The 18,182-nt window shown below is 45.7% G+C and overlaps 1 protein-coding gene across 3 annotated transcripts in view; it reads right to left on the reverse strand.

Annotated features, from left to right (window-relative positions):
* RECK (reversion inducing cysteine rich protein with kazal motifs) overlaps positions 1-18,182 on the reverse strand; it is a 110,775-nt gene that overhangs the window by 77,242 nt on the left and 15,351 nt on the right. For 2 of the 3 annotated variants that reach the window (XM_025198300.1, XM_025198297.1), the window contains exons 4-5: positions 15,556-15,592; positions 2,419-2,504 (exon numbers count right to left, since the gene is read on the reverse strand). In XM_025198300.1, the coding sequence (XP_025054085.1) occupies positions 2,419-2,504; positions 15,556-15,592 (123 nt within the window). Of the gene's footprint in view, positions 1-2,418; positions 2,505-15,555; positions 15,593-17,662; positions 17,759-18,182 lie in introns of all 3 variants that reach the window. The other variant, XM_025198299.1, reaches the window with a different exon arrangement.

An 18,182-nucleotide genomic window follows, 5' to 3' on the forward strand; every position in this document is an offset into this window, starting at 1 on the left:
GCATGGGCAGTGCGTGCCCCCAGATCTGTGTGCAAGGTGGGGCAGGATGCAGCTGTGGTCTGGGGCTGCACTGGGCTGTTCCCAGTGGGGGGGAAGGAGAGGGGGTTGGGCCACGCTGCACTCAGGGCAGGCAGCAGCAGCGGCCCCCACCGGGAAGAGCCCAGAGTAACCCCAGCCATAGCCCACAGCCACAGCCCACCCCACGCAGATTGGGGGGCACTCGTTCCACCCCATGCCGTTCCAGGGTGAGCACAGCGGCAAGAGCCACATCCCCCAGACAAGCTGCTTCCAGCTCCATCCCATGCCCTGCCAGCTGTGCAGTGCCTGCCCCAGCCCCACACCCTTCCTCACCCCTGCTGCAGGTGCCAGAAGCCTGCAGCCAGGCTGCCTTCGCAGCTCTACCACTGCCCCATGTTTTGAGGAGGGCTAAGCCCCATTAGCCCCCTCCCTTCCACTGCCTATGGTAGAGGCCCCAGTGAGGGGGCATGTGGCCAAATCAGGACTACGGGCACCTGAGGCCAAGTTTGGGCCTAAGGCCAAGTGCAGCCCAGCAATGGGGCCAAGGGAGTAACAGTGGAAGTGATTTTGGATGCCATCTGAGAGACATGGGACACAGTCAAGGGGAGGTCAGAGCTGTGTATTATGCCCTTGACATCAGGGTAGAAAATGGGCAGTCTCCTGCCTACAAACAACTATTTAATTACAATGAAGGCGTAGCAGGAGGACAGACTGTCCTAGACAGGTGGGCGGGCCAACATTGTGACCAGACCCAGGAGGGCCCCCCGTCACATATAAAAAGAGACTGAAAAAATTAGGTATGTTTCAGTTCAGTAAAAACAGAATTAAAGAGGGACGTGATAGCCGTTTTCAAATATTCAAGAATGTACTTCTTTTCCCCTATTAGGTGGTCTCTGTGCTGCATCTGTGCTGAAAGATTGCAAATCCTATTAGATCCAATTGGGCGGGGGGTGCAGAATGCACCTGCACCACACCCACACTGCCCAGGTGAGTTCTGCTGCATGTGCCCCCCTGCTGCCCCTTCCTCCCCCCAGCCCCAGCCAGCGCCTTCCCACACACTCCCCACCCCTCCCCACACATAGTATACAAGAGTAAGACTATTTTGAGATATTATGCAAATCACCTCTACATACTGCTCAAAAAACATAAATCCAGACAAAAAAAATATTTTTTTGAAATAGAAGTAAAACATGTTATAGTAGATGTTTGATTTTTAGTATATGATTTGTTTTTTATCTATAATTTTTTAAAATAGTATCTTCCAAAAGACTGTGTATGTGTGACCCTGGACAGTTCAAAACTTCTTAAGTGGCCAACCAACAGAAATAATTGCCCACCCCTGCAGTAAAGCCTGTCAAACCTGTTAGCATTCCAGTTCAACGCAAACTCTGGAAAATGCATCAAACAAATTAATTAAAACAGAAAGGATAGGCAATATGATGCTATAACTGTACACACAGAAAGCAATATTATTTACTACGCAGAGAAAAAGCAAAGCTTCAAACAAGCACTGGTGGGGGGGAAGGAATGGCTATGGCAGAATCCCTCAAGTTTGACATTTTTTTTTTGTAATAGTTAGGGAAATGTTTCCTTCAATTCTGAAAACAGAAATATAGGAATGCAAGAAATGAGGCTAAGCAACATTAAATACCAAGGAAGCAAAAGGACACTAATGTTGCTTTCTGGATATTCGTTACATTTTTCTCCCCAATTTCCTTTTTAAACCAGCAGCTTAGGCTTCTACCTTAATAAAAAATGTGTGAACAAGCACACTTTTCACAAGCGACCACAACACTGCCAACATAACTTAGGTAGGAAGCATGAATGTTATGTCCAAAACAGTAGTCGGGAACAGTTATGACCTTCAAGGTCCAAAGTGGGTCAAACCCCTAGCCTGCCTTCCTCCTCAGTGTCAATGATCAGACCCAGAGCAAGAAAGGTAGGCTTGAAGGGAGCATGCAAAACTCCAACTGCTTCTTGTTGTTTCGTGCATTTGTGCCACTTCCACTCCTCCCTCTCTGCTGTCTGAGCGACAGGATGCTTTTTCAGTTATTTCAAATGGGCAATTCTAATTAATAAGTGATTCAAGTTACATCTCTCTAACCTGTTACTTACATTTCCAAAAACAGAACTAAAAGCTGTTGCATATTTTGTCATGTGGTACAGTGCAAGATCTCACTTTTTAAAAAGAAAAGCTTCAATGACTAAAACATGACAGTTGGGTACGCAGATTAATTCTTGATCTAGTTAGCATTTTTTAAAAAGGATTTTTGCAATATTTCCTCAAAATTAAATAAGGCTTCAAATAATTCAGTTAATTTATTTTTAGTTTCGCTTTTTACATGCTATATTGTTCAATAACATACATATTAAAGATGGAAGAAAATTAGAAAGCCTTACCTGTTTACATGCCTGTCGACATTCCACAGCAATGGCTAGCTCACAGCAACCTAAGCCAACCCAACCATCAGACTTTTTCAAAACACCTTTAAAATAAAATTCCACCATGTATTATGGTAATAAAAGTATCAATACCCCCACACACCCACAACTAAGTTGCTTCTCAGACATGATAAAGCAAATACCCACAGCTATGTGCCAACGATCTCTTTCCAAATTACAAGTCAAACTTTTTGGAATGTAAAGGACCACAAGAGGACAAAGGCTTAATAATCATGATAATGTGCAATTACATTAATCTTCAAACACCTATACAATATTTACAATGAATTAAGCCAAGCAATACCCTTGTGAGAAGTATTATCAGGACTCAAAAAGTTATTTAATTGACAGAAGGACTAAGCCTTAATAGCCAGGAAGGAAGGTAATTAAAAATAAATACACCTATCTTTTCAAATATCTTGTCTTCTTTTAAGATGGACATTATTTGGGGCATTAATAGGGTCGTATTTTCAGTTAATAACGTTTAAAAGAATTCTGTCAATTATGAGGGGTACACCAATAGAGATTTTTGGGGTCGATACCAATGGCTGATTTTTAATGAGCCACACTGGCCAAAAATGAACTGCTTGCCGATATGCAGTTAGGCAGCATGGGAGAACAGCATCTGGCTGGTAAGTCTGTTGCGGGGAAAGGGGCGAGGGGGAGGAAGGGGCATGGGGGGGTGCAGATCAAGGCCCCCACAATGAGGGAAACAGTGGGCTGGGACAGAGGCTGCATAGCCAGGGCAGAGCGTGGGATGGAGGCCGCAGCTCATCTGGGGACCATGGGAGGGGCGACATGCAGCCCGGAAGGACATGGGGGGCATGTGCCCCCCGATCTGTATGTGAGGTGAGGACGGGCTGCTGCTGTGGGCTGGGGCTGAGCTATTCCTGGCAGGCTGCACTCGGGGTGTTGCACTCGGAGTGGGCAGCAGCGGTACTGGGAAGGGTCCTATGGTGGGGGGGAGCTGCTGCAGCCACCCCCAAATCTGCCCTGCTCCCCACCCCGCTGCTGCCCACCTTGAGTGCAATCCGGCCCAGCCCCACATCAGAAAGAACTCAGCACCACCCCAGTCCGCAGCAGCAGCCCACCCTTGACCTACGAGATATGGGGGTACATGCCCCCCCAGGGTGTGTGCAGCAACAGGAGCCACCACCCACTCCCCATGCCCCCTGGATGAGCCACTTGCAACTCTATTTCATGCCCCACCTTGGCTGAGCGGCGCCTGCTCCTGCCCCTGCCCCAGCCCCAGCCCCACTCCCTCCACTCCACTCACCGCTGGGACCTCGATCATCCCCCCCTCCCCACCCCTCACAACAGACTTACCAGCTGGTTCCAGCTGCTCTCCACACTGCCAAGGTGCACTCCTGGCAGCTTGTGTGCTGCGCTGCAGCTATGCACATACACAAGGCATTTATTGGCAACACTATCAGCTACCATCAACCAAAAAAAACCAATTGCGGATACTGTTAATTTTCCTTATATCAGTACCGATGTGATATGGGACCAATGTATCAGTGCACCTCTATCAATAATAACTCTCTTGCTCTTCATTCCACTCCTCCTTCCTCCCTATAAGTTTGATGCATCTTTTTCTGAATTGTTTTCAGTAAGTCTGATCTTTTCCTTTTGTTGCTCCAACCCCTCCTTCCTGCACCCCTGCCAATATTTGCTTCTATGCCTCACTTATTCTATTTCTTTTTCTCACTTCTTTCTATAAAATCTTAACAAAACAATTCTCTTTTCTAATTTATTCCACAATCTCTTCTCCTCTCTCCTGCATTCAGCCTGTCTAAAATCATAGAAAATAAGGGTTGGGAGGAACCTCAGGAGGTCATCTCATCCAACCCCCTGTTCAAAGCAGGATCATCCCCAACTAAATCATTCCAGCCAGGGTTCTGTCGAGCCAGGCCTTAAAAACCTCCAAGGATGAAGATTCTACTACCTCTCTAGGTAACCCGGTCCAGTGCTTCACCACCCTCATAGTGACAAAGTTTTTCCTAATATCCAGCCTAAACCTCCCTTGCTGCAACTTGATACCATTGCTCCTTGTTTTGTCATCTTTCACCACTGAGAACAGATTCGCTCCATCCCTCTACGCAACCAGCCTTCAGGTAGTTAAAGGCTGCTATCAAATCCTGCCTCAGTCTTTTCTTCTACAGACTAAATAAGCCCAGTTCACTCTGCCTCTCCGCAGAAGTCATGTGACCCAGCCCCCTAACCATCTTTGTTGCTCTCCACTGGACTCCCTCCAATTTATCCACATTCTTTCTATAGTGTGGGGGCCCAAAACTGGACACAGATGTGGCCTCACTAGTGCAGAATAGAGGGAAATAATTACTTCCCTCAAACTGAAGATTATGAAGATTTTCATTCATGAAGATTTGCAAAGACGACATCTCTACAAAAGAATAATTTAGCTGTAGCTACTTCACAAGTATGGTAGTAAGTCAGAAACTGTAAAGGTCTACAGACATATTGGTTGAAGAACCATGCACCTTTACAAAGTCTAAAATGTATTATATTGTTATATTCTGTTTATTAAGAAAAGAATTAAACCAGTAAGATTTTTACAAATTATAGCTTCCCTCTAGGAAATAAATTACCAATTACCAGGAATAAGAGAAGATACAGTATTTATAAAAACCCTTGTAAATTCATGCATCTTTTAGAAGGCCCTTTGGATTGCTCCTCCTGTTCAATCTTGGCTGACATAGTCAATTCTTAGCAGTTAATTAAGAGTTGTTTCAAGGGCCACAAACTGCTGCAGAAAAGATAGGTTAGCATTTGGGGAAACAGTAGTTTAAACACACTCTTCTTTCTTCTCCATCCCCTCTGCATGCCACTTCATGTTCCACCCTCAGCTACTTCCCTCACTCTATTTCACATAATGGAAGCAGGGATTTTGTTTGTTTTTTGATGATTAAGATCCATCAATAAATGGCTATAAGATGGTGTCAGCTATATGCTAACAACTTGTAATGAATGTCTAAAGATAATAAAAGATATATTATACTCATATACACTAAATATTTTATCAAGAAAGTATAACATTTATGTTTAAAGAGTAAATATAGTGGATGTTTCTCCATTACTGGCTTGTATAAATGAATGCTCAAATGAGGTAAACATCCATCTACAGTTATTCACAGGATCAGCTACATGCTATTTTCATCATAAATTTCATAGAACAATTGCTTAGGCAGAATGCTTGCAGCAGCACCACTCTTCAAGAATGATCAGTTTCCCTAGGTGTTTGAGAAGATCATCAGAAGTATGTATTTTAAAAATATAAATAATTTTAGTGAGGCAGAGAAAGAAATGAGTTAGATTTAAGCAGCAAAACAGGGAAATAGCTGTTGATCAACCAGAAAAAAATTCAGAAGACTAAAAATTGTGTTGCAGCAAACTGGCAGGTGATTTTCTATAGAAAATCTGCTGCTGGTCTCCATACAGCATTGTGGTGTTATGCTTACAATGGCACACAAATCTATTTGGTATTTCCAGACACATCAGTCAGACACAATTTCATAGCCTTTTACTAGCGTGATAAATTCTTTGAAAAGTGCTGAAATATGCACCTAAACCATGGTTTCTGAAGCAATCATCTACAGGGGATTAGCTGGTTACAGCTGCTGGTTGGCTCTTTCTTGTTTCCAGCTGCTATAGTAGAACCTTGATACTTTATGGATTAGGGTCCCTATCTTCCTGTGAAGAAAAGGGTATGCAAACTAGCCAGGGGTATACAGCCAGAGCAAACAGCCGTGCAGGCAATCATGGGTGCTCCAGCTATTTATTGCAGCTTATATTTCAAAAGCTACTGCTTTTCTGGTGAGTTATGCAAGAGTGCTGACCAGCTCCAGATGAGTAGAGAAGCAGCACCCTTTGAAGCAAAAGCCACAGCAAACAGCTGAGTGGCTCATCTTTAATTTGGCAACCGACCGCAAACTAGGCAAGTTACGAACCACCCAAATAAAAGCAATCCAAGTTCTAATGTATGTTACATTTAAAAGACAGCTAAAAACACAAATATTGTCATATTATTCATTTTCTATTACAAGCAATTACTGTAATTGCTATGGAGATTTTACTGGACCAGGATAGAAATAAAAGTGTTCTGCACAAATGTGAAAATTTAGGATACATTAAAGAAATATATATTGGGGCTATGGTGCTAATTATAATGTTTGAAAATCTCTTGCATGTAAACAGTGAGGTGGATACTTGCAGAGATCAGTCAGGCACCATGTTTCTAATGGTCAACTGACCAAGCTGGGTAACTGAAAAGACAATGGCTCAATTCCCCCTAACTAGCCCTTTATAGAGGCACGAGAAGAGCTGGCTAGTTAATCTCCCCAAGAGAGAACATAAGAAATTTCATTTATTTGGTCCATCTAGCCTAGCATCCTCTCTCACACAGTGGCAGGGTGTGGATGCTGAAGGGGTGAGGGTAAACAGGGCATTTACAGAGTCTTCCCCTCTGCTCCTCTCCCATTGCAGTTTCCAGCAGTCAGAGGCAAGAACAAGAATTGTTTGTCTTTCCAGTTCTGGCTTCTTGAAATAACAACAAGTACCTCTAATATGTACTTGACAGAGAAGTTAATGTCAGACACATATCAGAGACATTTGCTCATTTTTGAAGAGGCACGATGAAAGTTAAATCAAATTAATTCTTGGTTAAGGTGGAACTGAAAGTAGGATGAAGAAATAAATGGAACAATAAAAGAAAAAAGAGAAGAAAAGGATACCTTAATACAGTTAACTCACTAAACGTTCTTCTGGGATACTATGCAATATTATTATTGCTATTATTATTTACATTTATATCCCGCTCTATCCAGGAAGACTTGGGCACTATTCTTATCCCAGCAGCCATGGGGAACTGCTGAGAATGCAGAAGCCTGCTTCAGGAGGAGCGCAGAATCGGACTCCCTCTGCAAGACAATAAGGCACCATGGGATCTACTGTGCAATCCCACATTTGGCATGGCAGGAGGTGTGATTTTGTGGAATATGCATTAGATCCCATCACGCTTTTACCAGCACATATAGAGAGGCCCTGACACATTACATTTAAGATGCAATTAAACTGTTACTCACACCTTAACTAGTAACCTGGCCACACACTGAAGTCAATTTGTGGCGTGATGGCACAGTAAATTATCTGTTAAGTTATTCCACATGTAATGTAAAACAACTTCGTAGCTCATTTGCATCACCCCTTCAACTGAATGTGTAGCAGGTTGGGACTGGTCCATGACAGATCCTAAGGTTCAGCTGCATGTTAGGATCCAGCATGGGAACCCCAGAGACATAAATCAACTGGGCTGGGGCAGAAGGAGTTCCTGTACCCTGGTCCTCCACCTGATTCCAAGGCAGATAGGAAGGGGCAAGTAAGGCCATCATCAAGGAGCATGTCCCCAGTCTTCAGCTCATTACATCCCAGACTTTTAGAAACCATATGTTCAGCTGGGCTGCATACGTAGTTTTCTCACATCCCCAGTGCCCAGAGGCCCCAGAATCATAGAAAATTAGGGTTGGAAGGGACCTCAGGAGGTTATTTAGTCCAACCTCCTGCTCAAAGCAGGACCATCCCCACCTAGATCGTCCCAAACAAGGTGTTGTCTAGCCAGCTCTCAAAAACTTCCAAGCATGGAGAGTCCACAACCTCTCTGGGTAACCTGTTCCAGTGCTTTACTACCCTCCTACTAAGCAAGTTTTTTCCTTATATCTAACCTAAATTTCCCCTAGTACAACTTGGAAACCATTATTCTTTGTTCTGTCATCTGCCACCAGTAAAAACAGTCTAGTTCCATACTCTTTGGAACCCCCTTTCAGGTAGCTGAAGGCTGCTATTAAATCCCCCCTCAGTCTTCTATTCTCCATAGTAAATGGAGTTCCTCCAGCCTCCCCTCATAAGCAGAGAACCAGATTTTCCATGTGCCATGGGAAAACACTGATATTCTCCTTGAAAGGAGAAATGTGTGGGAAACCACAGGTTTCTTCTTGCAAGCTGGCAGAGTTCCAGCCTGCAAGGGCTGCTTGGGGCTGGGCAGAGAGGGACACAGGAGGTGCCAGGTACATGTGCGTGTGCGCACACATGCATGTGGCAGGCAATACAACTAGGCGGCAGTGTAGAGCAGCTCCCCCCAGCTGCCTGCAGGTAAGACTGTGGGGAGGGGGTGGGGAAAACCTGATAGAGGCTCCCATGGTGAGGGAGTGGGGCAGGGGCTACTGCCCAGCCAGGGAGGTGCATGGGGCCTGGGTGGAAATGCATGGCCACAGGGCCTAGCTGAAGGAGCAAGAGGGAGCCACAGGCAGCTCACCCAGGGGGTGGAGGTGGGGGCTAGCTCCTTGCATACTCCTGGGGAGGGGGGCATGAGGGAACACATGCATCCCCAGATTTGTGTGCAGGGTAGGGGAGGATGTGGGCTTGGGGCTCCATGTCCTGCTGCCCTCCCTTCAGGGGCTTCCGTGGCCCAGTAGGTGGGAGCCAGTTGGAGAGGGTGGAGCGACTCATTGTTTCTGCCACCACTCGGAGCCCCACACCAGCCATGTCGCCACAGCAAGGCATTCCCATCTGCCTGGCAGCAGCAGAGGGCACAACTCGACGCCACAGCCCTGCTGCTGCTGAAAGGGCAGGGGGCACCTCTCCATGGCAGTGCAGCTGGCGTGGGGCTTCCAGCAGCAGCAGCAACAATGACCCGCTCCACTCTCCTATGCCAGGTCTCGCCTGCTGGGCTGCAGAAGCCCCCAGGGGGAGGGCAACAGAGTAGGGAGCTCCAAGTTGTGTGCGTGTGTGTGGCTTTTCATTTTAATTGCAGGAAAACACAGATTTGGGGGATTTAAAGAGAATTGGGTGGGTGGATGGTTTGTTTGTTTTTTTTACAAATCAGAGAATTTGGGATTTTTTTAACAGAGAAAACTAGGATCTCTGCTTATAAGTTGTCTGCCCCAGCCCCCAACCATTTCTGTTGCCCTCCACTGAACCCTCTTCAATTTGTCCACATCCTTTCTATAGTGTGGGACCCAAAACTGAATAGAGTACTCCAGATGTGGCCTTACCAAACAGAGTACTGAACAGAGGGGAATAATCATTTCTCTTGGTCTGCTGGCAACATTGCACTAATGCAGCCCAGTATGCTGTTAGTCTTCTTCCTAACAGGGACACGCTCTTGGCTCATATTCAGCTGCTTGTCCACTGTAACCCCCAGGTCCTTTTCTGCACAGCTGCTGCCCAGCCAGTCGGTCCCCTGCCTGTACCAGTGCATGGGGTTGTTCTGTCCTAAGTGCAGAGCTTTGTACTTGTCCTTATTGAACCTCATGAGATTTCTTTTGGTCCAATCTTCCAATTTCTCCAAGTCTCTCTGAATCCTAGCCCTACCCTCTAGTTTATCTACTATTTCCCCCAGCTTGGTGTCATCTGCAAACTTCCTGAAGGTGCACGCCACATCGCATTGGTGGCTCATGTTCATCTTGTGGTCAATCATGACCCACAAGTCTCTTTCGGCCATGGTGTTAGCAAGCGTAGCACTGCCAAGCCTATAAGCATGCTGTGGGTTTTTTTTCCCCCCCAAGGTGGACTACCTTGCATTTGTCAGTATTGAATGTCATCAGGTTTGTATCTGCCCACTTTTTAAGCCTATCCAAGTCAGCCTGGATCACCAGCCTGGCCTCAGGTATGGATGCTCAACCCTTAAGTTTAGTGTCATTGGCAAACTTGGCCAGTCCACTTCTGACACCAGTATCTAGCTGACTTTGCCTGTGAAGACTGAGGTAAAAAAGGCATCGAGAACTTCAGCCTTTTCTGCATCATCTTTCACTAGGTTGCCTCCCCCACTCAGTAAGGGGCCTACACTTTCCCTCATCTTCCTCTTGTTGCTAACATACTTGTAGAAATCCTCATTACCCTTCACATCCCTTGCTAGTTGCAACTTCAATTGCGCTTTGGCCTGACTTCATCCCAACATGCCCGAACAATACTCTTCTACTTCTCCCTAGTCAGACTGGCCTCCCAGGGTATCCAGCCATCAGTTCCCTGAGTAAGTCGAAGTCTGCTTTTCTGAAGTCCAGGGTCCTTACTCTACTGCTCTCCTTCCTTCCTTTCTTCGGGATCTTGAACTCAATCATCTCATTGTTAGTAATCCCCAAGTTGCCATCCACTACTGCATTCCCCACCAATTATTCCTTGTTTGTGAGCAGCAGATCCAGAAGAGCATGGCCCCTGGTTGTCCTCTCCAACACTTGCACCAGGAAGTTGTTCCCAACACTCCTCAAAGGCTTCCTAGATTGCCTGTGCATTGCTACGTTGTCCTCCCAGCAGATGTCAGAGAGACTGAATGAGAACCAGGGCCTGTAATCAGGAAACTTCCACTAGCTGTTTCAAGAAATCCTCATCCACCTCATCCTCCTATGCTGGTCTATAGCAGACCCCCACCATAATGTCAACCTTGTTGTTTGCTCCTCTGATCTGAATACAAGTATGTTCAACAGGCCTATCCCCAGCTTAATTCTGGAACTCTGAACCATCATACAGCTCTTTTACATAAAGTACAACTCCTCCTCCTCTTCTCCCCTACCTGTCCTTCCTAAATAGTTTGTACCCATCTGTGACAGCATTCCAGTCAAAGAGCTTCTTCCTGATCCTAAGGCCCCCATGCACTGGGGATGTCCGAATACTGTGTGCGCAGCCCAGCTGCACACACATTTTGTAAAGACCCCAACATAACTGGGCCCCACGATCACAGAGAGGCTCCCAAATCTCAGGGTCCTTGTGTGCCAGGGCCTGTAAATCCTACCTGTGCCACCCAGTTGGTAGTTTTTACTTATCGCAGCACATGAGGATCCCAGGCTTGGGTTGCGGCAGCCCATTCCTTAGGTCCCCATGCACTCAGATGAGTAAAAACTGTGTGTGCTGCTCAGCTTAAGAATTCCTTCCTCCCCCTCCCAAATCTGTTAAAAGACATGACAAGAATACCAAGTGAACATCAGACTGGAGAATAGCATTAGTTACTTTAGACCCCTGAGTTAACCTGCCATGTTTTAGGTTAGAAAGAGGTAGTTATAGCTGTATTAGCTTCAAGCCAGGCAGAAGAATGGGTAGATTTGCACTTTGTACTTTGCACTTTGTATACATAAGCTTTCATAAGAAGAAGCCCTCTGCTTATGAAAGCTTATGCTATACATCTCTAATTAGCTAATGTATTAGGTTGTCAGTGCCAGTATATTAAGGAAGAAGGATACACTTCAACTATCCTTCTTGGATAGCAATATTTAGGAAAAATACAAATATCTACAGACTGTGCTACACTTCTAGGAGAGAGAGACCCTCTATAACAAAGCAAAGAAAACACTATGACATTCATTCTGTCTGGATTTCACCAACCAGCTTGTGAAGGTGAAGGAACTGAGGAGAAAAGGTCAGCTATAACTTCTGTGAAATATCCAAGGCAACTGAGTCACTTAGATATTCTTAAAGCAGCTGCCCCAAATCCCACAAAACAGTGCCATATGTTACAGGAAAACAATTCAAATTTCTTTGTTGTGGAGAAATGTACTGTCTAGACACCAAGTTTGGGATACTAGAGAAAAAAAACAACACACTTCACTCCTCTGAAAAGATGTTTTGCAGCCCAGGCTATCCACAATATACAGAAGCAATGAGATTTTTCCAAGCCTTCAAAAAAGAGGAGGCTTGAATACTATGGAGACTTCCCAAGGTTTCACACATGAAGACAGATGATTTAGCAGCATTTGTTTAGCCCGGGGTTTTCACATTAAGAGACTTCAAACAATATCACTTTACTATACTAACACAACTTCTAATACAGCATGCATTCTTTTCTTGAATGTAAAAATATAAAAGTGTTCTGCTATCGTTCTGAGGCTAAAATTGAGAGCAACATCTGCCATCAACCACGTACTGCTTGAGTTTCAAGAAAGTTAAATTTAAAAGTTGGCCATAGTTTCTGGACCAGGTATGAAATAGCTTTATTTCATTCAAATAACTTAAGGTACTCTGCAAAGGTGAATGTCGATATCCTCTTGTTACAGACATAAAGCGTTAAACCAGAAATTTAGCAGCCCAAGGTTACAGTGTACCAATGGCAGTGTTGTGCTTCCTGATTTAATCATGTTCTAACCATACATTACACTCAAACATTAACTACAAAAAAAAAAAAAATCCTCGTGTCCCAGGAAGATTAACTCCTTTGAATAAAGTAAGTCCAGTTCCTCTGTGGCAGGCCTAGGGCTTCCCAAGTAGACTTAAGAGACAAAGAAAGCATCTAGGACAACTAGAGAAAAAGGGAGATAGTGGTGATCAATGGGAAATTCCCAGAGAGCTGCATGTGTTCCTTGGAGAAAGCTAAGGAAGCAGCTGAAAGAACTGCCTACAGACCTTACTAAGCCAAAAGGCTGAAAGCCAACAAGGCAGCAGAGGGACTTGCCTTCTCCATGCCACCAAACCAAACCCAAAGAGCTGGAAAAACAAGAGAACAGCAGGATTCATCTGCTGACTTCCCCTGTTCCAGAAAGGATTTGAGGGCCAGGGAAATAATGTGGGATGGCAGAAACGCAATGAATTTTCCAAACTGGAGAGGGCTGAGAGGCAAGGGGGCAGAGAGTCTGGCCGACTGACTGACCGGCCCAACAAAAAGGATGCCCCTGCCTCTGCTGTAGAAGGAATTCTGAGCCTGAGCTGGTGCAGCTGTTTCACAAAGGGGATGGAAGGGCAGCCCTGGGAGAGGTGGGACACACCAGAACTGGGGTATGCGTGTTAATATACCTTGTGCAGGACTTTTAAGGAGTATGTGCATTAAGTGGAATAAATGGAAAATGTTGCAATTGTAAGCACTTCCACTATGTGTAATGATCAGGGATCCGGGTTTTCTATTTGGCATGGAAAAATACGGTAAAACCCAGGTTCTCTTATTTTAAGAAGAAAAATGCAGAAAAAAGCAGGTTTCCCCTTACAGGCTGGCAGAGTTCCAGCCTGCAAGGGGCTGGGGGGAGCAAAAGGAGGGCAGTGAGGCAAGAGGTGCCATGTGCACATGCATACGTACACATACACGTGCACATGGCCACCAGGCAGCCTGGAGAGCTGGTCCCGCAGCTCCCTGCAGGTAAGTCGGGGCGGAGGGCAGGGGTGGGGGATTGAGACCCCCATAGTGAAGGATGGAGTTGGGTAGGGCAGAGGCTGGGGATGCTGCCCAGCCAGAGCAGTGCAGCCACAGAGCCTGGGCGGGGAGCAAGATGGAGCTGTGGGGGCTCATCAGGGGGCAGGGGGCTGACTCCCTGCGCACTGCCAGGGGGGCACATGCCCCCCATATCTGTGCACGGGGTAGAGGTGGACTGCCTTCTGTATGCTCAGATTCCCTGCCCTGCTGCCCTCCCCGCAGGGCATCCACAAACCAGTGGGTGGGACCAGACAGGGAAACTGGATGCCACTGCCTGGAACCCCGTACTGCCATGTCAAGGAACCCCCTGCCCGCCGACAGCACTAAGGGTGGTGGTGCAGAGTTATGCCCCCCTACTGCTGCCAGGTGGGCAGGGAGCACCTCACCATGGCAGCACAGAGCTCCCAGCAGCAGCAACAAGCCTCCCTGCCTCAGTCTGCTGTGCCAGGTCCTGCCTGCTGGGCTGTGGAGGCTTCCCACAGAGGAAAGCCCACACCTCCCCCTGCCACGGGCTCTGCTCTATCTGTGCTGCCCATGGGGGAGGGGAAGCTGAGCTCCACCACAGCAGCCACTGCCTCATGTGCAGCAGCCAGGGCTCAGGCACTGCTGTAGTGGAGGGCAGGGAGCTGTGGACCCAGGTCCCTGGCCCCATAGCTGTGGCAGCTGGGGGCCCCCTCCAGCAGGGTTGGATGGGGCAAGAAGTGAGGGGCACAAGCAGGGCCCGGGGGGCTGTGTGTGGGGAGTGAGGGGCAATGGCACGGGCAGGACACTGGTATAATCAGGGCTGCTCAACACCACAAAGCAGTGGAAGGGGACAGCCACAGCTGGATCTGTGTCCTGGTGAGCAAAGGAAGGGGGCAGGGAGAGCTCTGGATTTACCATGAGAAAAAACCCCAAATCAAACACTAACAGTTATAGGTATTTAGAATTGATTGTATTATCGTGATTGAGGCACTGGCAGGCTTCCAAATTGTTTTGAAATTGTAAATATATCAATACTTGCCCTGTTCCTGCAAGGAGCCCCATGCTTGCCTAGAAGAGGCAACATCTCAGCTGGACCCTGCTCATCTGACATCTGTAAAGATCAGGCGCTTTTATCTAATAGCTGATCAAATCAGCTTCAACTAAAAGTGCCAATAAACCCCCGCTGAAGTGTCCAATCTTCACAGATGCTGCAGAGCTGGATCCAACTAATATGCAGCTGCTTCTGGTAAAACATTTTTGGTTGGTTTGTTTTTTTAATGTTTGCAAGCAGCCAAAATGAATGAGAAAAGATTACTGGAACTATTTGGTAACAAGGCAGAATAAGATCCGATCATTCAGGAGAAATAAAATGGGACTTAAAGCACCATCCCTAATAACTGCTACTCTGTTTCACTAATGTTTTAAATCTACATGACACTGCAATCCAAATAAGAGTTTTACTTAGTTTCATTTATTAAAAAAAAAACAAAAGATGCAGGTCAGAAGGGACAACAGTTCTTGAAAATACTGGACAATAATAGGGCATCTAGTGCTGGGCCTAGGACAAAGATGCCATACTCAATAATCTTTTAAAAAGGCAAAGGTGCACACCAAATCGAGGCTTTTTCCTACTTTTGAAGGACAAATATGACCATCCTTTTCTATGCCATACCCAAAGAAATGGCTAAGTTAATTTAAGCAAATGTGAATGTAATCTACTTCCCATACAGAATATTTTCTAAATGAGGAAAAAGCCACATTTGCCTTCCATTTTTGCTATGAGTTAAAGCACCACAGTGCAAAACAAGCAAACAAAAAACTGCACCTTATGCAGTAACATATCAAAGTGAAACTATTTTGTAATTCTTGCAATCTGGAAATTAGAGGCATTTGTTATTGAAGCAAACCTTTTTTATCAGGCAAAATATAAATCACAATATTTTGATGTCTCTTACCTGGCAAAGAAGAATTTATACAACCCCAAACTTCTCCCTGAAAAGTAAAATGCAATTAAACAAAAGTAAATTTTTAATCAATGACAGACCATGACATTCTACTACATTCATACTCAAGTTCAGAATAGAACAGCAGAATGACTAATCTACCAATGGTGCAAATTTCAAGGCATTTAGACAAACTTCTAAGGAGCTGGAAAGGAGCTTCCAACCACAGAGACATAGAATTTTGCTCAGGTAGCATGAAGATGAGTAACTGTATAAAAAGACAGATGGAAGAAAGATCCTAAAAGATAAATTAATCAAGAAGGTTTAAATATAAGACCTCTACACTTGTTTTCTCTGAAAACAAGTTGGGTGAAGGTACAGAGACTCTAGAGCAGAGTTTTCCAAACTGTGTGCCGCGACACATTAGTGTGTCGGCGGCAGTGTGTAGGCGTGTCACGCAAAATGCAGAAAATTTTGCAGAAGGGCACCGCAGAGCTCCCTTACTCGCCTCTGCTTCCCTTGGCCCCTCCCCCGGAACTGACTTACTGTGTCGCGAAATGATGCACGTCTAAAAAGTGTGTCACCAACATGAAAAGTTTGGAAAGCTCTGCTCTAGAGGGTAGGGACAGGATTCAGAATGACCTTAATACATTGCAGAAACTGTCTGAAATTAATCAAAGAAATTCAGTAAGGACAAATGTGAAATCCTTGGGACAGAACAACTAACTGTATGCAACAATACAGACTGGGAAAAATGACTAGGGTGCAGTACTGCAGAAAAGGAGCTGGCAGTTATAGTAGCTCATATTTAGCTTATGGTCTAACAGTGTGCTCCTGTTGCCAAAAAAAAAAGCTAATTAGCACACTGGTTTGCATTAACATACTGATCACTTGCAAATCATGATAAGTAATTCTCCTGTTCTGCTCAGCACTGGTGAGACCTCCTCTAGAGTGCTGTGCTCAGTTTTGCGCACCTTGCATCTAAGCCCCCTTCCATCCCCATATGTGGTCTGACCCTGCATCTCTCAGGACAGTGTTCTAACCAACTTGACACAAGATAGGCACTAACCAGGCTGCTTACTGGTGCTCCCTGTGAAACTTGCCCCTGGGTTGCCAAGAAGGGGAGAATCATGAGACAAGAAAAGAGTAAGGAAGCCAGGTGGGTGGCTCAGCAAGACAGCTACTGCCTTCAGGGTGTGTTGTCTTCTAGCCTGGAGCCTTGCTTCTAATAAGGGAAAAAATGTCTGCACTGGCATCCACCAATTTTTCCCCAATGACTTAAAATGCAAGGGGCTATGGCTCAGTTTCAAAAGGAGTGCTGGCCAAGATTTTGGATGATACCTGACTTGTACCATTAAAGTTAGAGCACTGAACTAAGAAGTCAGAAAAACTCAAGTTCAAACCCCCTCTGGGCAAGGCTGCCCTAGAACCTGAGTCTCCAGCTTGTCAGCTGACTAACCTAATCCCTCAACTACAAGGGTTAAAAAATGAGAGCATCCTCCACCATTTTGTTGTTTCCAGGAGTTGCGCCCGGGTATGCACCAACATAGCTGTTTAGCTGCATAAGATTATGCATCCAGGAATAGAATTCCTACCTGTGCATAAGTGACAGAACTGCCACTTCCATAACTCCCACTTAGACAAGCAACAGGAAACAGAATGCCACCCTGAATCAACCAATTAAGGAGAATTATACGTCTCAGGAAGTGGATGCAAAGATGGTGTAAGAAAACTTTTAGCTTGTTAAGCACAATAAAAGGATGTGTCCCAATACTGCAAGCTACTTAGTTCCATTTTGGTTATAAAAATCCAGAAGATTTGAAGGGATTGTTTAAACTAAGAATGATGGTGCTAAGGAGTGCTCAAACTGGACAAAGATATATGCTATAAGTATCTGCAGTACTTGAACTATTATGTCTTCAAATATAAAGTACAACGAAAGTTACAGATGTGCTGGAGAAAAGACCAACTGAGGCCACAGAAGAATGACTCAGTAAAGGTTATGAGTCTCCGATACATAGTTAAACTAAAGTAATTAACCATTGAGATTAAAATTATATGCAGTGCACCAACTACTACTTTAGAACGTCAAAATGGAAAACTATCAGTTTCTCCATACCATGTACTCAAGCCCACAGAGTTTAAGGGGTGGGCAAAATATGGCCCACAGGCCACATCCGGCCCACTAGGTCGTTCTATCCAGGCTTCAGGGCCCCTAAAAAAATTAGAAAATTAATATTTAGCTGCTCCTGGCTTCCTGTCAAAGATGAAAAGAGACAGGGGTAGTAGGACCCAGGGGAAGCCAGCAGCAGGACCCAAGCAGCCCAGAAGCAAAGCCTGCCTGGCCCCGCCCCACCAAACTGGAAGCCTCTACCTAGCAGAAGCTTCTGGCCTAGGACCTTGGGGCTGTTCCCGCCTCCCTCCGCCAGAGAGGGGAATTCAGATATGAGGCACAGAGTGGGGGGGAGGCAGGGAAGGACCGTGGGCAATCGCCTCAGTCCTTGGGGCCAGGCTGCACCAGCTCCTGCTGAGTCCTGTGGTCCGGCAATGCAGCCAGGAGCCACATGGTGCTGGAGTGACTGACAGCGGGCAGGAAAATGGGAGAATGGCAGCTATAGGCACAGGAGTGGCAGTCAGCG

This window comes from Alligator sinensis, unplaced genomic scaffold (genome assembly GCF_000455745.1).
Source record: "Alligator sinensis unplaced genomic scaffold, ASM45574v1 scaffold428_1, whole genome shotgun sequence".
Classification (NCBI taxonomy): Eukaryota; Metazoa; Chordata; order Crocodylia; family Alligatoridae; genus Alligator; species Alligator sinensis.